This window comes from Megalobrama amblycephala, linkage group LG5 (assembly GCF_018812025.1).
Source record: "Megalobrama amblycephala isolate DHTTF-2021 linkage group LG5, ASM1881202v1, whole genome shotgun sequence".
Classification (NCBI taxonomy): domain Eukaryota; kingdom Metazoa; phylum Chordata; class Actinopteri; order Cypriniformes; family Xenocyprididae; genus Megalobrama; species Megalobrama amblycephala.
The window spans coordinates 10,029,446-10,054,342 of NC_063048.1; the positions used below are offsets into that span (position 1 = coordinate 10,029,446).

The following is a 24,897-nucleotide window of genomic DNA, read 5'->3' on the forward strand; positions in this document are numbered from 1 at the left end:
GAAAGTCTTATTTTTATTTTGTTGACATTAGAGTCAGAGGGGATTTTAAATATCTCTTTTTATCACTCCAGAAATAAAAAAAAAAAAAACTGTCAAAACCCAGACAAATTGTTTTAGGAATTAAATGTTGAATAAGATCAGGCAAATTATATATGAACAAACTCTTCTGTATAATCCTTAAGAATATAGATATGAAAAAAAACTGTAAAGTTTGGTGCATGTAAGAGCTACTCAAGAGATTTCCCTCACTGCTCTTGACTGAATAACTTAAGTAGCTTTAGTCAGCTTCACTGTATATTTAATTCATACAGTGAAGACTACGCAGTGTCTTATTTTTTTTATTTGATTATTCAATTTCTTACTTGAATGCTGCTGTTAAATAAACCTACTGTCCTTGAAAAAAATAAAACAGTTTATTTCATTTGTATATTTTATTGTATTTTTCATACTGATTGTAATTTGCATCTTTGCACTTATTTTAATAAAATAAAATAAAACAAAACATAAATTAAAACGTAATAAAATAAAATAAAAAAATAAATATTTTTTAACCTTGTAAGGCTATTTTTATTTTTTTTTTAAATTGGGAAATCAGTTTGTCCGTACTGTTCTCAGTAACTTGCAAAATAGTCTTAAAAACTAACCTGAAAAAAAAAAGAAAAAAAAGTGATGAGATTGTGAATCGTGATCCTGCCTGAAAAAAAATCATGATATGACATTTTTTCCCAATCACCCACCCCTAATTTGAAGCCACTTCAAGCAATCAATCCCTCTATGCATGAAAAGATAATGTACAAGAGGTGTTATTGTAAAGTTGGTGCCTTTGCATTCAGCTTTTTACCTGTGATATCTTTCTCCCTCATCTGTTTTGCCGGCGGCTCGTCCGTGTCCCAGGGCGTGGATTGGTTAATGGGTGTTTGTCCCCACCGGACACTATTAGCCAGGACCTGGCCCTGAGTCTGCGTGTCTGCCGACGGGTGCCCAGAGACCTGTTTCAACAAGAAGAACGTCTCAGGTAAATAGACCAGCCTTTAATTATTATGTCTACTTTTCCAATTACAGCCCATTTGCCAGACACTGCTACATCATTTTGCTTTGTTAATATTCCATTCCATTCGCTCTTTTAATTACGCCGCTGTTCTAGATTAGAGCCATCAATAATGCAGGAAAATCCAAGGTCGGCCCCCAGCGATTTGACTGGGTGCAAGAAAGTGAGATCTATATAGAGAACATTTTACTAATTAATTCTTATCTGCCTCGCATTGACTGTAAATCAAAGGGAGGGAAAGAAGTTTTGTGGGATCGAGGGGGACTTTTAATCATTTCGCTGAAAATAGGTACTAAAGTTGAATGGAAATGGACACACAAAACTCATTCTACTGAAGAATCCCACTAGCTTTGACATCAACACTTGCTCAAACATATAAACAAGTATTTAATCTACAGCATGATGCTCTACGTAAAGCATTGACATTGACTAGTTACAATATAATGCCACTATTTAATGGAAACAAATAAAATGCATCAATATATAGTATGAACACTTACTTTACACAATATTAACAGAGTAAAAATTATCTCAGAAAACAGACACTCAGTAAGCTTACTGGGCAAATATTGCCTGACAATTTGGTCTGGCTTATATTATATTTTCCAAATGTTATCTTTCTTGTAATCATCAAAAAAAATATATTTTTTTAAAAAAAAAAAAATCCAATGGTTAAAAATTTTCAAAGTAAAAAGTTGGGGCTTCCATCCATCCATCTATTTGCATGTGCTAGGAACTACTAGACAACCCCCCTTATTCATCTTTTGTGTTTTCAAAGGATGGATCTCATTATGCCGCTGTCAGAACTCGCTGTTCCATATGCAAGTTGGAGAAAAGAAAAATAAGAGGCTGAAAACAAGCCCTAAATGTCTTCTTGATTTTATGCCACTTTTTATTCATGTGCATTTCAAAACTGTAAATAAAAAGAAGAAAACATAAAGATATCTCCTTAGCATCAAGTGTGGGCGTTGAGTTTGTCAATGTGTTTTTCATTGCCAAGCCTGCAAAAAAACCTTTAAATTTGAAAAATGTATTTAGAGATTTCTTCTACAGCGCAAGACTGAATTATCCACATTCTTCATGCCGTTGCTAAAATGTTTTAAATTTCATCCAAAGTTCACCAAACAAAATGAGCAAAAATATAAATCACTTTAAACTCTAAACAGGCATAAAGAGCACACATACTGTACAAGCCTGTAACATACTTCACATGTCTGTGACAATACAAAGATAAAGTTTTTGTCAGTTACAGCTGCATTTTCACATTACTGGTTTTAATTTGACCTTTTGTTTAACTATTTATTCAATGGCATTTTAAATTGCAATTATAATGACGAAAACAAAAATAAACATGCAAGGACTTTAAATTTTATGAATGAAAGGTGTTCCAGTTCTATAGAAATCTTTGTTTGGAATTCAGATGGTAGATGTTTTGCAGGCTAGCACTGAATACAATTAATTTCGATACCTTTGCAAAGAAGCAAATAAACCTATCTCACAGACAAACTGTTAAAGAGCAGGTGTGCAGGACAAACTGCATGAGATGAAAGAACGAAGAAAGAAAAAGGGGTCCTGCAGATTGCTGTAACACGCAAAGAATACTAATTTATTAACAGTCCATGTATTAGTATTCCTTGTAAGATTAAAAAATGGCATTAAAAATAATTCAAGCATCTGGAAAGAGCAGAAATCTAAAACATCCCCTATCGGCTGTTCTATCTCAGAATAGAGATGCATGTTCATATCGCTGACAGGAGAGCTAGCGGTAATGAAATTCACCTGCATTCACTAAAACTTGTCAAAAGTTGCATCTAGAATATTCCATTTGAGAACACTGAATAAATATAACATCATGGAGCTGAAGTATGTCAAGTCTATTTTCTTCTTACATTTGGACAGCACTGTTGAGTCTTATGACTAGATATGGTTTGTGAAATTGAAAAGCTTATTTACTGAGCACTATGATGAAGACAGCGGAAAATACATGCACATAATAACACTGGCAGAATCATTCACCAAAATAAACCCATGCAGCAGGCAGTCACGTCAAAACAGAGCTTATTTTGTGACCAGCTGACTGCACGTAATCTCTCACATGTTAACCCCAAAATTACATATATGACCCACTTCACCAATGGTGAACAGCCAGTGGCTAAAATTGAGTCACCTGTAGCCGTGTGTGAAAGAGTAACCATCTAAAGCGGTTGACAAAATTTTACCTGCGGAAAAAAACAAAACTGGCATTACCAATTATAATTTCCCTAGTGTGCCATGTCAAAAACCTGTGGTATAACACACACACCTCTTTGCAATTTAAATGCAGACAACACAGCACTCATGTAGTGACTACATAAGAATAAGTCCAGAAACAGCTTTTCCGTTCTGTCCCCAGGCAAGAGCGACACTTTCTAACTTCCCAGGAAGTAGGTAGTTCATTTACTGAAAGTGACGTGCATAAGTTTACAAACTACACCAGGAGAGCAAGTGGAATTATAATAGAAATGGCTGTGGAGTTCACATGTGCTCATTTGCAGCCATCCTGCATGCGCTCAAAAAGAGCTTTCCCTGCGCATGCAGGGGAAGCCAAATGGCAAATATTTCATTTCTGGCTTAATTTTAGCTGACTTACTAAAATACTTCCATTTCTGTATTGGTTTGTGCACAAAGAGTATCTGCAAGGAAACGCTGCATCCTGTGCATGCCACAATTAGTTTTCAGGGTCAGAATTTGAGAATACAAAAGCTGATCTTTTCAGCTGCTTGCAGAAATTGAAAAGATGAAACACACAATACTCATGTAAAGCAGTTGTACACATAGTGTAACTGTTTGCTCTCTAATTACACACAAACTAAAGTGCAGACATACATTTTCATTGAAATCTTTATATTCATATTATAGTACTGTTCAAACATTTGGGGTCATTATTTTTTTTTTCCTAAACACTTTTATTCAGCAAGGAATTGATCAAAAGTGAAAGCAAAGACAACTGTAACGTTACAAAAGATTTCTAATTTGAATAAGTGCTGTTCTTTTGAACTTTTGTTCATGAAAGAATCCTGAAAAAAATTAATCAGGGTTTCCACAAAAATATGAACAGCACAACTATTTTCAACATTGACAGAAATGTTTCTTGAGCAGCAAATCAACATATTAGAATGATTTCTGAAGGATCATGTGACACTGAAGACTGGAGTAATGATTCTGAAAATTTAGCTTTGCATCACAGGAATAAATTACATTTTAAAACACATACAAAGAGAAAACTTATTTTTAATTGTAATAATATTTCACAATGTTACTGTTTTTACTGTATTTTTGATTAAATAAATGCAGCCTTGGTGAACAGAAGAGACTTTAAAAACATTTTAAAAAAGCTTACCAACCCCACACTTTTGAAAAGTAGTTTAAATAAATAAATAAATAAGGCAGGGCTTGATTTTTATCTTTGAGAATTGACTGGATTGTGAAAAGTGGATGTTACACAGCAGAATGCAGCCAGCAAATTGTAGGGAAAGGTTGAAAATGTGAAAATGAAACTTTGCATTTGCAACGTTTTCAGATTACACAGATGATAAAGTCGTATCTTCAGAGCGAGGTCTCTTTAAATGGCACGTGTTCGTTACTGTACGAGGGCCTATCAAACAATGACAGCATGCTTCTGCTCATCCTCCATCCGGCAGTGTGCGCACAGGATCACTTCCCGCAGTCAAATAAGCCCTCTCCATTTGAGCGGATGGCTGTCCTCCACGATTCTAATCCGCCAGGCGTTGGGCAGCATCACTCTCCGCCTCTCACAAAGCCAAATACAGCATCCACACTGTCATGCTCTTATTTGCTATTCCTATCTCAGCTGTCAACACAGAAGCCTTCTTCACCCAGTGGAAGTGCTCGCTCCCGCGGCACCAGGAACTGATGATCCATCATTTGTCAGGACCGTCACTTTGTGAAGTAAGTTTGCTATTCCTTACGGCTTGCAGCATCTTTAAAAACATCCTCAGAGATGAGAATCTTCGGTGGCCTCCCGCTGATGGGAACCGAGGTGATTTTTTTTTTAAAGAAGGAACATCTTTCTCTTGCTTCTGGTTCAAAGGAGGAACTCTTGGCCTTTAGTTTGTGCATTTGGCCTCCAAGAAGCAGTGTTGAAAAAGCTTCAGGCTGGAGCGGCTTTACTTTTGAATTCTTTGTGTGTGCGGCTGCAGATGATTTTTAACAGCAAGGAGACATGGCTTTTAAAAGGGTCAAGGCTCTTCAGACCTGTGAGGGACACCACTATATCTATGAATGACAGGCAGAAATACCTAGGTCTCAAAGTCAACATTGCTGTTCTCTGATGTCTGGCTTTATCCAGAACAAAAGAGGACTATGTGAGATTCAGAACTGAACTGAGAATGGCTTCAAATCAATTTTAGAATTGTTGAATTGAAGCAGCCAACTGAGGGCAAAATTGGTTATTATATACACAACAAATATATGTTTCTGTTGATGTTCAATTCTTACCTACTCGAAGTGAATAGAGAAAATGCACCAGGGACAGAATCAAATGCTCCAAGCAAACAAGGTGTGAACAAATTTATAAAGAAAAAGAAAAAAACAATGAGTCTATTTATTTTGGTATACTAACTATACACGATTATACACTTTGTTATTTGCCTAAGTTTTTGACAGATTCATATATATATATATATATATATACACACACACACACACACACACACACACACACACACACAGGTGCTGGTCATATAATTAGAATATCGTGAAAAAGTTCATTTTTTTATTGTAAATTATTTTTAAAAATGAAACTTTCATATATTCTAGATTCCCTACATGTAAAGTAAAACATTTCAAAAGTTTTTTTTTTTTTTTTTTTATTTTGATGATTAGAGCGTACAGCTCATGAAAGTCCAAAATCCAGTATCTCAAAATATTAGAATATTTCCTAAGATCAATCAAAAAATGGATTTTCAAAACAGAAAAGTTCAAGTTCTTTAAAGTATGTTCATTTGTACACTCAATACTTGGTCGGCAGCACATATTATAGCAAATGACTTGCTCTAGCACAAATTACAGCATCAGTGAAGTGTGGCATGGAAGTGATCAGCCTGTGGCACTGCTGAGGCACTATTGAGCCTTCAGATCATCTGTATATTGTTGGATCGACTGTTTCTCATCTTTCTCTTGAAAATATCTCATAGATTCAGGGGTCAGGCATGTTGACTGGCCAATAAAGCACAGTTATATCATGGTCAGCAAACCACTTGGAAGTGTTTTTTGCACTGTGGGCAGGTGCTAAAGTCCTGCTGGAAAAGGAAATCAGCATCTCCATAAAGCTTGTCAGCAGATGGAAGCATAAAGTGCTCCAAAATCTCCTGGAAGATGGCTGCATTGACTTGATAAAACACAATGGACCAACACCAGCAGACATCACGGCCCCCCAAATCATTACTAACTTCAGAAACTTCCCACTAGACTTCAAGCAGCTTGGATTCTGTGCCTCTCGAGTCTTCCTTCAGACTCTGGGACCATGATTTCAACATGAAATGCAAAATTTACTTTTATCTGAAAAGAGGACTTTCGACCACTGTTCACTGTCCAGTTCTTTTTCTCCTTAGCCCAGGTAAGATGCTTCTGACGTTGTTTCTGTTTCAGAAGTGGCTTGGTAGTCCTTTTCCTGAAGATGTCCGAGTGTGGTGACTCTTGATGCGCTGACTCCGACTTCATTCTACTCATTGTGAAGCTCTCCCAAGTGTTTGAATCAGCTTTACTTGACAGTATTCTCAAGCTTGTGGTCATCCCTGTTGCTTGTGCACCTTTGCCTACCCAATTTCTTCCTTCTAGTCAACTTTGCATTTAATATGCTTTGATACATCACTCTGTAAACAGCCACCACATTCAGTAATGACCATCTGTGACTTACTCTCTTTGTGGAGGGTGTCAATGATTGTCTCCTGGACAATTGCTAAGTCAGCAGTCTTCCCCATTAGTGTGGTTTCAAAGAACAAGAGATACCCAAAATTTATACTGTAGGGATGGTCATTTAATGAAACTCAAATGTAAATATTCTAATATTTTGAGATACTGGATTTTGGACTTTCATGAGCTGTATGCTCTAATCATCAAAATAAAAAAAATAAAAAATAAAAAAACTATTGAAATGTTTTACTTTACTTTTTACATGTAGGGAATCTAGAATATATGAAAGTTTCATTTTTTAAAATAATTTACAATAAAAAAAATGAACTTTTTCACGATATTCTAATTATATGACCAGCACCTGTGTATATATATGTATATATCTCGAATCTACCTTTTCTGTCAAAGATACTAGAAAAGGCAGTTTCAACACAACTGTGCTCCTTTTTAGAAAGAAATGGAATCTGTGAGGATTTCCAGTCAGGATTTAGACCATACCATAGTACTGAGACTGCTCTCGTTAGAGTTACAAACGATCTACTCTTATCATCCGATCGTGGCTGTATTTCTCTATTAGTGTTATTAGATCTCAGTGCTGCTTTTGACACTATCGATCACAACATTCTTTTAAAAAGACTTGAAAACTATATTGGCATTAGTGGAATTGCTTTGGCATGGTTCAAATCTTACTTATCTGACCGTTATCAGTCTGTAGTAGTTAATGAAGAGATGTCGTATCGATCACAAGTTCAATATGGAGTACCACAAGGCTCAGTACTAGGACCGTTGCTTTTCACTCTGTACATGCTGCCCTTAGGAGAGATAATTAGGAAGCATGGTGTTAGTTTTCACTGCTACGCTGACGATACTCAGCTCTATATTTCCTCGCGCCCTGGCGAAACCTACAAATTCACAAAACTAACAGAATGCATAGCTGACATTAAAAACTGGATGACAAGAAATTTCTTATTATTAAATTCAGAAAAAACTGATATCCTAATCTTTGGACCAAAAACTTCCTCACGAAAAAACCTTGAATACTCTCTAACACTTGACGGGTGCTCCATTAAATCTTCGTCCTCAGTTAGGAACCTGGGTGTGCTCTTTGATACCAATCTTTCATTTGAAAGTCATGTTTCTAGTATCTGTAAAACCGCCTTCTTCCATCTAAAAAATATATCTAAATTACGACATATGCTCTCAATGACAAATGCGGAACAGTTGGTTCATGCATTCATGACCTCAAGACTAGATTACTGTAACGCTCTACTGGGTGGTTGTTCTGCTCGGCTTTTAAACAGACTACAGTTGGTCCAAAATGCGGCAGCTAGAGTTCTTACTAGAACCAGAAAGTATGACCATATTAGCCCAGTTCTGTCAACATTACATTGGCTCCCTATTAAACATCGTATAGACTTTAAAATCTTGCTACTTACTTATAAAGCTCTAAATGGTTTAGCTCCCCAATATCTAAGCGAGCTCTTGGTGCATTATAGTCCTTCACGTCTATTGCGATCTCAGAATTCAGGCCAGTTGATAATACCCAGAATATCAAAATCAACTGAAGGTGGCAGACCCTTTTCCTATTTAGCACCTAAACTCTGGAACAATCTTCCTAGCATTGTTCGGGAAGCAGACACACTCTGTCAGTTTAAATCTAGACTAAAAACACATCTCTTTGCTCTTGCATACACATAACACATTATCAGTACATTAACATTTTTCAAATCCGTTAAAGGATTGTTACGCTGCAATAATTAGGTCGGCCGGAACCGAGAACATTTCCTATAACACTAGATATACCTGTACATCAGAATAAGAATGGCATCTACGCTAATATCAGTCTCTCTGCTTATCCTGAGGTTTGCCGGGTGCTGGATCCAGGCCGTATCCAGATCAGATGGAGAACCTGTGTCTGGACCTGACTACAACGTAGCCCAGGAGACAATGGGCCTACAGATCCAGTTCTGGCTGCATCTATAATTCAGATTTTTAAATCTCCGTATCCGCTTACATATATTTATATATAATCTATTTTTAATCTCTATAATAAAAATGTATAATTCAGATTTTGATCTCCATATCCATTTACATATATTATATATATCTTCCAAGGGGTTTTTTCCCTCCTAGGACTTTTTTCCCAGTGCTAGCACGCTGGGTTTTTCTCCTAGGGGGTTTTTTCCACCCCTGGGAGTCAGCCGACATTGGCTTAATGTAGCACCATCTTGTATATGTTACATATTACCACGCTTGCTTGTACAGCTTATTTTTAACCATTTCTCTTTTTTCTGTGCTCCTAATATGTAAAGCTGCTTTGAAACAATTACAAATTGTAAAAAGCGCTATATAAATAAATTTGACTTGACTTGACTTGACTATATATATATATACACACAGTACAGTCCAAAAGTTTGGAACCACTAAGATTTTTAATGTTTTTAAAAGAAGTTTCGTCTGCTCACCAAGGCTACATTTATTTAATTAAAAATACAGTAAAAAACAGTAATATTGTGAAATATTATTACAATTTAAAATAACTGTGTACTATTTAAATATATTTGACAAAGTAATTTATTCCTGTGATGCAAAGCTGAATTTTCAGCATCGTTACTCCAGTCTTCAGTGTCACATGATCCTTCAGAAATCATTCTAATATGCTGATTTGCTGCTCAATAAACATTTATGATTATTTTCAATGTTGAAAACAGTTGTGTACTTTTTTTTTTTTCAGGATTCCTTGATGAATAGAAAGTTCAAAAGAACAGCATTTATCTGAAATACAAAGCTTCTGTAGCATTATACACTACCGTTCAAAAGTTTGGGGTCAGTAAGAATTTTTATTTTTATTTTTTTGAACAGAAATTAAAGAAATGAATACTTTTATTCAGCAAGGATGCATTAAATAAATCAAAAGTGGCAGTAAAGACATTTATAATGTTACAAAAGATTAGATTTCAGATAAACACTGTTCTTTTGAACTTTCTATTCATCAAATAATCCTGAAAAAAATATTGTACACAAATATTTTGTACAATTGTACACATTAAATGTTTCTTGAGCAGCAGATCAGCATATTAGAATGATTTCTGAAGGATCATGTGACACTGAAGACTGGAGTAATGATGCTGAAAATTCAGCTTTGCCATCACAGGAATAAATTACTTTGTGAAATATATTCAAATAGAAAATTTGTTTTTTACTGTATTTTTAATTAAATAAATGTAGCCTTGGTGAGCAGACGAAACTTCTTTTAAAAACATTAAAAATCTTAGTGGTTCCAAACTTTTGGACTGTATATATATATATATATATATATATATATATATATATATATATAAAATCATTTGCATTTTATTTTTTGTTGTCAACATGTCAGCATCCTTAAAAATAAATGCCACCTGGACCATATTAAAACATTTTCAATGTTTGATTTTTTAGAGCATTTTTGTTTACACCTGTCCACCTTTTGCCAAATAAAAAACAGGTTTGATGTCATCACTTGATGTCCAATGTAAAATCTGGGTCCTGAAGCAAAACCAGTTGACTGGTGTAATTTACAGAGGCCTTCCAAATAGTTTTTATGTTTAATCAATGTGAATAATTAGTTAAATTAATCATTCAGTTTAGCTGCTGGACTAATAAAAGTCTTGTTGAATCCTAATATTCTATTCTGAATTCAGCCCAAATAGAACAGAATTATCCCAACTTATTAGTTTTTAACAGCAGTGTGGTAGACCCATTGTTATTATCTGTGATATGAATATGAAGTGGCACAATACAAAAGCATGAATTCAAATGATTGTATAGTGATAAGAAAATATTTCCATTGCAGGCTCTTCATTTTCTTGTCTCCTCTCTATAAGCGACTGCAGAGTTCAAGGAGTCCTGCATGTTTTGGCATGTTCTGACTGCTCGTTTTGCATAATGCAGTTTCACTAAATCTAAATGAGAGAGCTCTTAGCTGACAAAATGAAACCTTCAGCGGAGCGGAGCTGTTGAAAGAGGTAATGCTACAGATAACGGCTGAAATACTCAATAAGCTTTCAGGGCGTCTTGAGAGCCATCTAGAAACACAAGACAGCGATGATTAGGAGAGAAATTAAATGGGAGAAGTGTCTGAATGTGTGTTTGAAATCATGGTAGAAATGGCACTTGCGTGGCCACATTCTCACTGTACCTCTACATCTGCTGGGAAACTCCAATGACATTCACCAATCTCAAAAAAAAAAAGAAAAAAAAAAAAAAAAAAAGAAATGTTGATTGTAAAACCACACAGTAAATGATACTTGATAATGGAATTATACAAGACTTTGGCTCACGTTTCAGGATAGCTAACAGAATTGTCTCTTGCCCAATTGGGCCAGTGATGCATCATCACAAAAGTATATATCTTATCTTTTTAAGTCTTACCAATTTAAACATTAAAGCAATTTTAAAGTATTAATCTCTTTTTAATTTACAGTTAAGACTACCAGTGTCACTTCACATTAGATTATTTAATTTGTATCTTTATTCTATTGTATTTATTTGTGCTACTGATTATAATTTATTTTTTCTTATTTTGTTGACTGTTTACTGACTATTTGTAAATGCAATTCAAAATTTGAAATCAAGCTTCCTTACGCTGTGTGTAAGCTATTGTGAAAATCATTACCCCATTGTAAAAACACAAATACATTTAGGATTTATGTAATTGTAATTTAAAGCTGCAGTCCATAACTTTGGACAATTTTTGAGCAAGTACAACCAGCCAGTGTTCAAAACTATCTCCTTACCTTAGCCCAATTCACAATGGTAAGCTTGTAATAATTTTTTCTAATTCAAGTGGTACTGGTAGGTTTCCGTGGGAAATTCGAGCATGCTGCCATTCGTCTTTGCATCATTATGTCATGTCTAGTAGGCTATATCGCATATGAGAATGCTGCAGGTGACAGATCATTTATAGCCTTTTCTCATGGCAGCTGGAATAATTAAACTTATCATTTTGTTGATGGATTGTATGGTATGACAAATGTACAATTAGAGATCAGACTGTACAGAAACTGAAATCCACATATAACACTAATACACACTAAATACACAGTCATGCAACGCTGATGTTGTTATCATTAACAATTTGAGAACAAAGTATAACAAAAATAATAATTTGCACAGTTTGATGTGATATGAGCTAAGCGATCCTTAGATTTAATCACCATTGTTAGCGTGATTTATTGTAATGCTTTTTTTCTCACTTGGTCAGAACAGTGGCAGATTTCTTACTTACTTGTTCAGATGACATTTTCCGGTGAAAATTTTTATTTTGGTCATACTTCCAAGACTACAATCTGTGATTGCAAAGTACCTGTACAGTAGCCACTGGTGCGGTGACTGACAGCCACACATTCTCCTCAAAACATTAGATTCATCCGCACTGAGGAAGCCTGCCGATGCACAACCCATGTAAAGATGATAATTCCACAAATAACTGCAATTGGCGACAAAGAGGCTAAACTTACGGATTGCAGCTTTAAAAAAAAAAAAAAAAAAAAAAAAAAAAGTCTAACCCCCACCATAACCATGCCATTTTAACCTGCTTCTACAAGTCTTTGAGCTAGATCTCAGTTATATAAATAACAAATGTTAAAACAGATACCACTTGTGAACTAAATACCACAAATAAAACTAGAAAACAGCTTAATTTACAGTTATGCTTATTTATTTACTTGAGTTAATGTAAATTTTTGTTTTCTAATTAATTCACCAATGATATCTTAATTATGTCACCATATTTGAGATATTTGAGATTTTAAGATTTATATAACACATATATATAAATCTTATATAAATCAGATATTTGAGATTTATATAACACACACACACATATTATATATATATATATACACACACACATACATATATATATATATATATATATATATATATATATATATATATATATATATATATATATATATATATATACACACACAGTGGCATGAAAAAGTATGTGAACCACTTGCAGAATCTGTGAAAATGTGAATAATTTTAATAAAATAAGTGAGATCATACAAAATGCATGTTATTTTTTATTTAGTACTGTCCTGAGTAAGATATTTTACATAAAAGATGTTTGCGTTTAGTTAACGAGACAAAACGATAGCTGAATTTATTAAAATGGCCCCATTCAAATGTTTGTGAACCACTGAATCTCAATACTATGTGTGGTTACCTGGATGATCCACAACTGTTTTTTTGTTTTGTGATGGTTGTTCATGAGTCCCTTGTTTGTCCTGAGCAGTTAAACTGAGATCTGTTCTTCAGAAAAATCCTCCAGGTCCTGCAGATTCTTCAGTTTTCAAGGATTTTTTGCATATTTGAACCCTTTCCAGCAGTGACTGTATGATTTTGAGATCCGTCTTTTCACACTGAGAACAGTTGAGGGACTCAAACTCAACTATTAAAAAAGGTTCAAACATTCACTGATGCTCCAGAAGGAAACAAGACCCATTAAGAGCCGGGGGGTGAAAACTTTTGAATTTAAATATCAAGGTAAATTGTACTTAATGTTTCTTCCGGGAAACATGCAAGTATCTTCTGTTGCTTCCGAAGGGCAGTACTAAATGAAAAACAACGATATTTAAATATAATAAGAAAAATTGTGACATCTTCATCCTGTTCAAAAGTTTTTACCCCCCAGCTCTTAATGCATCGTGCTTTCTTCTGGAGCATCAGTGAATGTTTGAACCTTTTTTAATAGTTGTGTTTGAGTCCCTCAATTGTCCTCAGTATGAAAAGACGGATCTCAAAATCATTCAGTCACTGCTGGAAAGGGTTAAAATATGCAAAAATGCTTGAAAACTGAAATTTCTGCAGGACCTGGAGGATTTTTCTGAAGAACAGAGCTCAGTTTAACTGCTCAGAACAAACAAGAGACTCATGAACAACCATCACAAAACATAAAAACAGTCATAGATCATCCAGGTAACCACACACAGTATTGAGAATCAATGGTTCACAAACTTTTGAATAGGGTTATTTTAATAAATTCAGCTATTGTTTTGTCTTGTGAACTAAATGTAAACATCTTTTATGTAAAATATCTTACTCAGGACAGTACTAAATAAAAAACAACATGCATTTTGTATGATCTCACTTATTTTATTAACATTATTCACATTTTCACACATTCTGCAAGTGGTTCACATACTTTTTTTCATGCCACTGTATATATATATATATATATATATATATATATATATATATATATATATATATATATATATATATATATACACAACAGTTCTGTCTGGTTCTCGAATCTGATTGGCTGATAGCCATGCGATATTTCAGTGATAACAGCACTCCTACTGCCTTTTCACCGTTTGTATCACTCCGCTTGAAGTGACCGTCATGGCGGCCGATCAAATCAACCGTAATTTTTTACAAATACTACTTCTTGTACCAAGAACTGTAGTTTTAATAGTTTTTTAGGCGAGAATGTAGTTGTTTAGACCTGAAATATGTGACTCATATTTAATAACAGCGCCTATTTTACAATTTGTTTTGACGTTTTCGGAGATGCGAGTTCGAGTGCGTCAGCGGCCGTTCAGTGCTTCTGTAACCGCCGAGAACAGCTTCATCTCGGCCAGTGCCTCGGGGATTTGCCACTGGCTCTTATAGTGGTTAAACATGAGACATAATTCAATTTGAGTACATAGAACGGGCAATCTTTGGTCTTATTAATCTATTATTTGTTCCAGAGCAAGTCGAATTGTGCTATATTAAATTTGATAATAATAAACGTTACCTTACATCCTTATATAGCATATTGGCTACAACTAGACGGGACATATCAGACTCTTCTCCGCTCTTCAAATACGTAAAACATTAAACTTTATAAACATATGGTTTTTTGAGTAAAGAAAACGCTTTACAATTTTTTTCCAAACATCAGATCTTTATTTACCTTTGCATTGCACAGAGGAGATGTCCAAACTGCGTGCGCACTTCATTCAGGAGGTGAGGCAGATTAATGAGGCTTGATTGACAGTTTGAGGATCCAATGGAGTTAGGAGGTTTTGTCACAAGCTCTTTAAAATCCTTTTCATTCGTTAAATATTTGTAAAAACCCACATACCAGCGTAAATGGTGACCTTTTTTTTTTTTTTTTTTAATAACTAGTGCTTTATGTTTGACTGAACTGTACAATTGTGCTTATTTGTTGTTCAATAAATATTATGTTATATAAATATGTCCATTAAGTAATATGCATTGAGTGAACATTACATTAATACACCATTAGATGGCGGCAACACTTTACAGGAGAATGAGTCAGTGAAGCACAAGAGACTTTTAAATTGAAAGGAACTTTAGCAAAAGGAAGTTGTTTTAGCGCTGTAAAAAAGGACAAATACAAAGATCGCTTTCCTCGGCGGACATTCAAACGGACTTGTATAAAGGATATAATATTATGGACATCGACTTGAAGAATGAATGTAATGCAATATACACAGGTAATAGCCTACTCTCTCTCTCTCGCTCTCTAGCACAGAACAAATAATAGATTAATAAGACCAAAGATTGCCCGTTCTATGTACTCAAATTTATTTATGTCTCATGTTTAACCACTATAAGAGCCAGCGGCAAATCCCCGAGGCACTGGCCGAGATGAAGCTGTTCTCGGCGGTTACAGAAGCACTGAACGGCCGCTGACGCACTCGAGCTTGCATCTCCGAAAACGTCAAAACAAATTGTAAAATAGGCGCTGTTATTAAATATGAGTCACATATTTCAGGTCTAAACAACTACATTCTCGCCTAAAAAACTATTAAAACTACAGTTCGTGGTACAAGTAGTAGTATTTGTAAAAATTACGGTTGATTTGATCGGCCACCATGACGGTCACTTCAAGCGGAGTGATACAAACGGTGAAAAGGCAGTAGGAGTGCTGTTATCACTGAAATATCGCATGGCTATCAGCCAATCAGATTCGAGAACCAGACAGAACTGTTGTATAAATATATATATATATATATATATATATATATATATATATATATATATATATATATATATATATATATATATGTGTGTTTGCATTATCTCTCGTGTGGATTTAAAGGTGGGGTAAGCAAAAAAACGCTGCTGCTTCCTCCAAAACTCACCCTACAATCCTAACCACCCTGCTCCGAGTGGGATTCGAACCCTGATCGCTGCTGGCATGTAAGGCGAGTGCACTAACAATGACGCTAAACACCACATTCTCTAGCTGTTGTCAGTGCGCAGTGGTTTACCTGCAGAACTCTCACTAGCTGGCCACTGTTACACACGCAATGCGAGAGTGGGTGTCTGTTTATCACTGCTGACACAGAACAAAATAATGCTACATGAAAAATAAAGCAAAGATGATGAATGAACAACACGGAAGCACAAAAAATGAATGTAAAGTACAAAAGAGTAAATACAAACAAGAGTTTGTTGTTAGTCACCAACAGCACAGCAGCTCTAGACAATCAATGACACTCAAACCCAATGTTACTCACGTGTGAAACAGAATCAAAGCAGTCTCCGCATCTGTTCTCAGGCCTTCCCGTTTAGCTCTCTCCAGCACTGGAAAGCTTTTCTAATATTAATGCGGGTCCTAAAGCACTTGCCCAGTCATAAAAATTCATTCCAGTGATATTCTATTGAGCTCTTTTGTATTGTGTCTCATCTCCTGTCTGCCTCGCTGCCTCTGCCTCGCTACTCAGAGTGGTTTGCGCCTCCGTATAGCTTTGTTTTCTGTTACTTTTACTGAATCTAATACTTTTATTCATTGTTGCTCATATTATTATTACTTTATACCATTGCCTACCACATTAATCTGACATCGCTAGCTTGTAATCTTTGAATCTAAATCGCTGTTACAAAGCGTGTGCATCTCGCTGGCTTGTTAATAGCTAGCGTCATCAGTCTCTCGCACGCTCCTTTTTCAACGCGTTCATCAAAAAGCTGTGGTAACTCAGATCAGTCTACAAACATGGTGAGTCATGTCATCCTCTCCCAGCATCGTCTCCTGTTCCATCTGTCATATGTTCAGCATAGCTCTCTCTGTCAGTGACGAGGGATTTACATTTCATAAATGTAGGGAAATAGTCAGGCTGACAGAGAGAATCTCAGAATTAGAGACACGCATCCAAACTTTAATCGAGAATAGTAAGAATGCAAGGGCTTCAGATACTGTTTAGGATGCGACTAGCTTAGTAAACTCTGTACATTGTTTGGTTCCGGCTGTAGAGCCCATGCAGCAGGGCACTAGGGTAACAGTGAGGTGGCCTAGCCGCGGAAAACACCACTCTTCCGTTCCAATAAAAACATCAAACAGGTTCTCCCCACTCAGTGACGCACCCACTGAGAATCCTGTTGAAAGTGCCCTAGTTATTGGCGATTCTACACGGAACATGAAAATAGAGACACCAGCCACCATAGTCACATGTTTGCTGGGAGCCAGAGCACCTGACATCAAAGCAAATTTAAAAGTGCTGGCTAATGCTAATCGTAAATACTCTAAAATTATTATTCACGTCGGCACAAATGATGGTCGACTTCGCCAAATTAACATTAAAGAGGTGTGTGAACTCGCAAGTACAATGTCAGGAGAAGTAATTTGCTCTTCGTCGGAGTGAAGAGATAGTAAGCAGATTATCATCACTCAATGGCTGGCTGTCTAAGTGGTGTCCGCAGAATAATATAGGTTTCATAGACAATTGGAAAAGTTTTTGGGGCAGACCTGACCTGTTGAAAAGAGATGGTATTCATCCGTCCCGGGATGGTGCTGCTCTTCTCTCTAGTAATATGGCACATAGTCTTAGAGCTGAAACATGACAAACTGGGGCCCAGGACAGGAAAAAGCAGCAGACAGACTGGCTAAACCGACCATCTGCTAGCTGCCTCACGTTACAGAAGTCAGATAATTCCCAACACATAGAAACTCTCACACCTGGATATTATCACATAGAGACTGTGTCTGTACCCTGAATTAGTAAAAACAAAAAACTTCCAAACCCATTTAATGGTAAAATTTAATTGATGTTCAACAAATGAAAAATAGAGATAATAATGATAAACAAATGATAAAGCTTGGGTTGTTAAATATTAGATCACTTTCTTCAAAAGCACTTATTGTAAATTATATTATCACAGACAATAATCTAGATGTGCTATGTTTGACAGAAACCTGGCTAAAACCGGACGATTACATTACTTTAAATGAGTCTAGCCCTCAAGGTTATGATTATCGACACAATCCTTGACAGAAAGGCAAAGGGGGAGGTGTTGCTGTAATTTACAGTAATATTTACAGTATTAGTCAAAAGTCTTTCAAATATAATTCCTTCGAAGTGATGGTACTTTACGTAACATTATGTAAGTTGACATTTGTGCTGGCTACTGTATACAGGCCACCAGGACACCATACAGACTTTTATTAAAGAATTTGCTGATTTTCTATCAGAGTTAGTACTAGCTGTAGATAAGGTCCTGGTGATTTTAATATCCATGTAGATAATAAAAAAGAGATTTACAGACATTCTAAACTCTATTGGTGTTAGACAACACATGTCAGGACCCACTCATTGTCTTAATCATACTTTAGATCTAATATTGTCACATGGAATTGATATTAATGCCGTTGAAATTCTGCAGCAGAGTGACAACATCTCAGATCATTATCTAGTCTCATGTATACTACATTTGGACAAAGTGGTTAAACTGCCTCTCTGCCATAAATATGGTAGAACCATCACTTCTACCACTAAACATCGCTTTATAAATAATCTTCCTGATCAGTTTCATCGCCTTAGCATACCAGACAGTTTAGAAGACCTCGATGTTGCAACAGAAACTATTGCCTCTGTCTTTTCCAGCACATTAGATTCAGTTGCTCCTTTGCATTTAAAAAAGATTAAGGAAATTAATACAATGCCATGGTACAATGAGCACAATCGGGCCCTAAAAACAGCAGCCAGAAAAATGGAGCGCAGCTGGAAGAAAACAAAACTACAAGTATTTCGCATTTCATGGAGAGAGAGAATGATTGAGCACAGAAAGGCCTTAAAAACTGCTAGATCTGCCTATTTTTCAAAACTTTTAGAAGAAAATAAACACAACCCTAGGTATTTATTTGATACAGTGGCTAAATTAACAAGAAATAAAGCTTCAACTTCTGATGTTTCCAAAGAGCAAAGCAGTAATGACTTCATGAACTTCTTTACTTGCAAGATTGATAATATTAGAGAAAAAATTATAACCATGCAACCGTCTACTACAGTATTGTGTCAGACAGTGCATTGTAGTATCCCTGAGGCAAAATTCAATTCATTTACTGCTTTACGAGAGGAAGAATTGTCTAAACTTGTTAAATCATTAAAATCAACAACATGTATGTTAGACCCTATACCGACTAAGCTATTGAAAGAGATGCTTCCAGAGGTCACAGATCCTCTTCTTAATATTGTTAATTCATTTTATCACTAGAATACGTACCAAAAACTTTTAAGCTGGCTATTATTAAACCTCTTATTAAAAAACCACAACTTGATCCTAGAGAATTAGTCAATTACAGGCCGATCTCAAATCTTACTTTTCTGTCAAAAATACTAGAAAAGGCAGTTTCATCACAACTGAAAGAAATAGTATCTGTGAGGATTTCCAGTCAGGATTTAGACCGTACCATAATACTGAGACTGCTCTCATTAGAGTTACTAATGATTTGCTCTTATCATCAGATCATGGTTGTATCTCTCTATTAGTGTTACTGGATCTTAGTGCTGCATTTGACACTATCGATCACAATATTCTTTTAAATAGACTCGAAAACTATGTTGGCATTAGTGGAATTGCATTGTCATGGTTCAAATCATACTTATCTGACCGTTATCAGTTTGTAGTAGTAAATGAAGAGAGGTCATATCGATCACAAGTTCAATATGGAGTACTGCAAGGCTCAGTACTAGGACCATTGCTTTTCAGTCTGTACATGCTACCCTTAGGAGATATCATTAGGAAGCATGGCGTTAGTTTTCATTGTTACGCTGATGATACTCAGCTCTATATTTCTTCGCGCCCAGACGAATCTTACCAATTCGCAAAATTAACAGAATGTATAGCTGATATAAAAAAACTGGATGACCAGTAATTTCCTACTACTAAATTCAGAAAAAACTGAGATTCTAATTTTTGGACCGAAAACTTCTTCACGTAATAACCTAGAATACTGTCTAACACTTGAGAATACTGTCTAACACTCTAACACTCTAAGTCTTTGTCGTCAGCTAGGAACCTGGGCGTGCTCTTTGATACCAATCTATCATTTGAAGGCCATGTTACTAGCATCTGTAAAACCGCATTCTTCCATCTTAAAAATATATCTAAACTACGACATATGCTCTCAATGAAGAATGCAGAACAGTTAGTTCATGTGTTGTTCATGACCTCGAGGCTAGATTACTGTAACGCTCTACTGGGTGGTTGTTCCTCCCGCTTGATAAATAAACTACAGCTCGTACAAAATGCAGCAGCTAGAGTTCTTACTAGAACTAGGAAGTATGACCATATTAGCCCAGTTCTGTCATCACTGCATTTGCTTCCTGTTAAACATCGTATAGATTTTAAAATCTTGTTAATTACTTACAAAGCACTAAATGGTTTAGCTCCCCAGTACCTAAGCAAGCTCTTAAAGCATTATAGTCCTTCACGTCTATTGCAATCTCAGAATTCAGGCCAGCTGATAATACCTAGAATATCAAAATCAACTGCAGGCGGTAGATCCTTCTCCTATTTGGCACCCAAACTCTGGAACAATCTTCCTAGCATTGTTCGGGAAGCAGACACACTCTGCCAGTTTAAATCTAGACTAAAAACGCATCTCTTTAACCTGGCATACACATAACACATTATAAATTTATATTTTCAAATCCGTTAAAGGATTATTAGGCTGCATAAATTAGGTAAGCCGGAACCGGGAACACTTCCTATAACACCAGATGTACTCGATATATCAGAAGAAGAATGGCATCTACGCTAATATTAGTTTTTCTGTTTATCCCAAGGTTTACTGTAGTCAACCGGATCCGGGCCGTATCCAGATGAGACCGAGGACCGGTGCCCTGACACGACCACAACACAGCCCTGAAGTATCAACATAGATCGAGTCAACTAGATCATCCACTGTGAAGGCCTCATCGACACGATAGCCAGTGCCACAGTTCCTCAACAGACCGTCCATACCGGCGTGATGAATACAATCCTCAACTGGATGGAACTGAAATAAATACTTTGAATGTTGCGATCCTATCAGACTTATGATAGCAACCTGAATCATAACAAAGCACTGTTTAGCCAGAGGAGAACTGGCCCCCCGACTAAGCCTGGTTTCTCCAAGGTTTTTTTCTCCATTTTAACACCTATTTGCCACTTGTTTGCCACCTGATGTCACCTGTTAGAGTTTGGGTTCCTTGCCGCTGTCGGCTTGCTTAGTTGGGGACACTTGACATTTGACTTGACATTTGATATTCAACAGTATTCTTGACATTTATTCAACAGTGCTTTGATCTGCCTGCATTGACACTATTCTTTAAGAGCTGCTGTGCAGCCAAATTATATACCAGTTATCACTGTAAAGCTGCTTTGACACAATCTGCATTGTAAAAAGCGTTATATATAAATAAAGGTGACTTGACTTGACTTGATCTGTCTTTCTGCAGTCTTTCTTCAAATCTCCCTCCTGCTCGTTCTCTCTCCTCGACCGTCATACGCCCCTAATGCTGATTGGCTATACGTTTGTTGTTGGTGTCGGCCTGACTAACTTCCAAACAGTGTTTTTGAAATACGGCTTACCCCACCTTTAACAAAGACTGTTTGTGTTTGGATACTCCTTTGCCGTGCGCTGCTCCATCAAATACCTTATTTAGTAGTTTGTAGAATAGCTACTTACAAAATCCGTTAATCAACAGAAATGCTGTATTTACTTCTTTAAAATATAATTAGCTTATAGCAAAGTTTCAAAGTAGTTTCACCAACACTTTTTGCATTTTAATGAGTCTGAATGCGACAAATTGACCCTTTTGAGTCATTTGACAGAATTTATATCTACATTACAAGAGCAGCGACTCTTTTCGCAGGATCAAGATGAAAAGGCCACAAAGCCAGTCTTCTCATTGAGATTCGTAACTTAATATGCATGGAAATTACTTCAGCGCACACTCAATTATTTGCTGCTCATGCCACTGCTGAACCCTGAATACAATCCAAGGATGTGTGAAGCCAATATGATGATACTTAAAATAATAAAATGCCTAGCTTTTGACATAAAGAAGCCTTTGAATGTGGAATGAAAGATGCATGGGCATATTGCTTTTGACCCCACACTTTCCCCAGCGTAGATGTCTGTAAATCTTAGATTGCTTTATTCTTTCCCCCCACCCCATCCCACTCCAGCCTGCCTGCAATATGAAAGCAGGTAGTGGGAGTTTCTTCTTGACACAGATCAATAAGCAGTCTTGCTATTCGTTATCAGAGATGACTTGTAGAGATCCGGTGGTGGGGGTGGCTGCAGGGCTTTCATGATGGATGACAGAAAAATTGACCCTAAGATCAGCCACTGCACACGCTTTAATCTTTTTATTTTTTTTCACTGAGAGTGGAGACAACAAACACATATGGCACGTAATGATGCCGCAAAGCTCTCAAACTTGATGTGACCATCAACAGACCCTCCAGTGGGTCCATCCATCCACAAAGAAAAACAATGCTAAATGCAAATAGAAAATATAAATAAACAAAATTAAATAGAAAAAATTTAAATGCAAATTAGTAACACCGGCGTAGTGTAAACGACAGGTGTAACTGTAGCAAAACTTTTGTGTTTTAAAATAAAAACGCACTAGTGTAAATGGGGCCTTATTTCAGCTAGTTGCCTAGGCAACATTTTGGCAACATTTCTGATTTGTAGTTAGTTTAACTTAATGTATAATACTGAATAAAAAATGAATACAAAATATATAGACCTATTTAAAACAGAAATAAAACACAAAATATAATACAAATGTCAACAAAATTACTAAAACTTTACCAAAAAATGAAAATGAAAAAAAAAAAAAAACTAATGCAAAAATATTAATAAAAAACTATAAAGGTCAATTTACACTGCACAAACACGTTTGTTGGGTTTTGTCTGATCAGTGAATTACCCCTTTTGGCATCTGTTGGAGTTGGCTGGAGTTTGACCATGTTCAATCAGTGTTTGTCGGTGTCTGTTGGAGCAGTGTGAACATGACAGTTATTTTCCATAAAATTCTAAATCCAACTGCCAACCTGTTTGTTGGTGTTTGTTGCCGTTTGTCTGTGCGGTGTGAATTGGCCTTAAGAGTATAGTTTCAAACTTAAAGGGATAGTTCACCCAAAAAATTTAAATTCTGTCATCATTTACTCACCCTCATGTCGTTCCAAACCCTCAAGACTTACGTTCATCTTCAGAACATATCATAAGTTTATTACGGTCTGTTATATACATTTAATCGTCTGCTGTGCCAGTCTAATGATATGATTTATTATCAACATATGCGGAAATGTCTGTGTGCTTTGGTCTGAGTGCTGTCATGATGTGTTGGCTTGCATTCAATTTTGTTGGTTTTGTGGCCAGTTGTCACCATATTCTGCTGAAATGACACACCGATTGTGTGATGATGTAATTTTTTGTAATGATGATTTGCAATTTATTACTCTTTGTTTAATTTTGGTGATAACTCACACGCTCACTCTGATGTTTGCTTGAAGCATTTCTTGTCAAAGGTAACATGCAGTATTATAGAAAAGGACACAGTAAGCTAGGCTGATTTTAGGCTGATTTTACTTTTTCTCCGATGAGGGAAGGGAGTGAGAGGGCCATGATTCAAGAGTCAAGGTTCGCTACTGTGCTGCGTAACACCTGAGAATGAACCTCACTGGTTTTTGCATGTGTCAAGTAAACATGGTTGAGCTTCCATTTACCACAACTGATTATGTGTGTTAATGAATGTTTATATGTGAATAAAAGCCTAAATTAAATCTGTTCATCATTTAAAGTGATCGAGTCTCTTCAGAAAATTTGCACTAAACTGCTCAATTCATATGGATTAGTTTTACGATCCCTTTATGAACTTTTTGAAGTGTCAAAGTGGTAGTTGCGTAGACTGTCAATGGAGGGACAGAAATCACTCAGATTTTATTAAAAATATCTTCATTTGTGTTCCGAAGATGAACAAAAGTCTTACGAGTTATGAGGGTGAGAAAATGATGACAGAATTTTCATTTTTGGGTGAATTAACACAAAATTGACTACAAAAATCAATGAATTACAATTAAATCGTGAACTTATCTCTGTTGTGTTTCAAAAAAGGAAAACAAATGATTTGAAGTTTGGAATGACATGAGGGCGAGTAAATGCATCATGAGACAGTGGCCACAGGTGTATTCAGTCCTACCTTAGTAGTGGAGGTCGTACAGGTGGAAGCTAATCGCTTGCAGGTCTGCTCACTATTGGATGTGCTGGTTGTCCCGGTGACTGGAGTGGGCAGCAGCGAGGGGATGATGGGCAGGGGGAGGAGGCCGGGACGGTTGTTGCCGCTGTTGGGAACGGAGGAGGCAGATGTGGAGACACAGCCATTAACGGTGCCGCCGCAGGTGCTGTTGGTGGCACATCGCTCCCTCCTCTCCCACACACCGCGGAAATCCCGCTCAAAACGCTGATGGTACCGTGACATCATGACAGAGCTGATCAGGAGAACGAGAGACACTTCTGCTCAGAGAGAGCTAGAGAAAACCTGATGAAGAAGAAGAAACATCTTATTTTAAAATCTCAAAAAAGTACTGTTACTTTTACAAATAAACACCAACAATAAAGATCTATATTAGGGAAGGATCGGCAAAATGTAAAC

General features: G+C 36.3%; 1 protein-coding gene across 5 annotated transcripts in view; it reads right to left on the reverse strand.

Moving 5' to 3' along the window:
• The window catches only part of LOC125268434 (kelch-like protein 29), a 236,254-nt gene that overhangs the window by 132,813 nt on the left and 78,544 nt on the right, over window positions 1-24,897 (reverse strand). For all 5 annotated transcript variants that reach the window (XM_048190629.1, XM_048190626.1, XM_048190628.1 and 2 more), the window contains exons 2-3: window positions 24,445-24,783; window positions 842-989 (exon numbers count right to left, since the gene is read on the reverse strand). In XM_048190629.1, coding sequence (XP_048046586.1) covers window positions 842-989; window positions 24,445-24,726 — 430 coding nt within the window. In that variant the 5' untranslated portion in view covers window positions 24,727-24,783. The remainder of the gene's footprint in view (window positions 1-841; window positions 990-24,444; window positions 24,784-24,897) is intronic.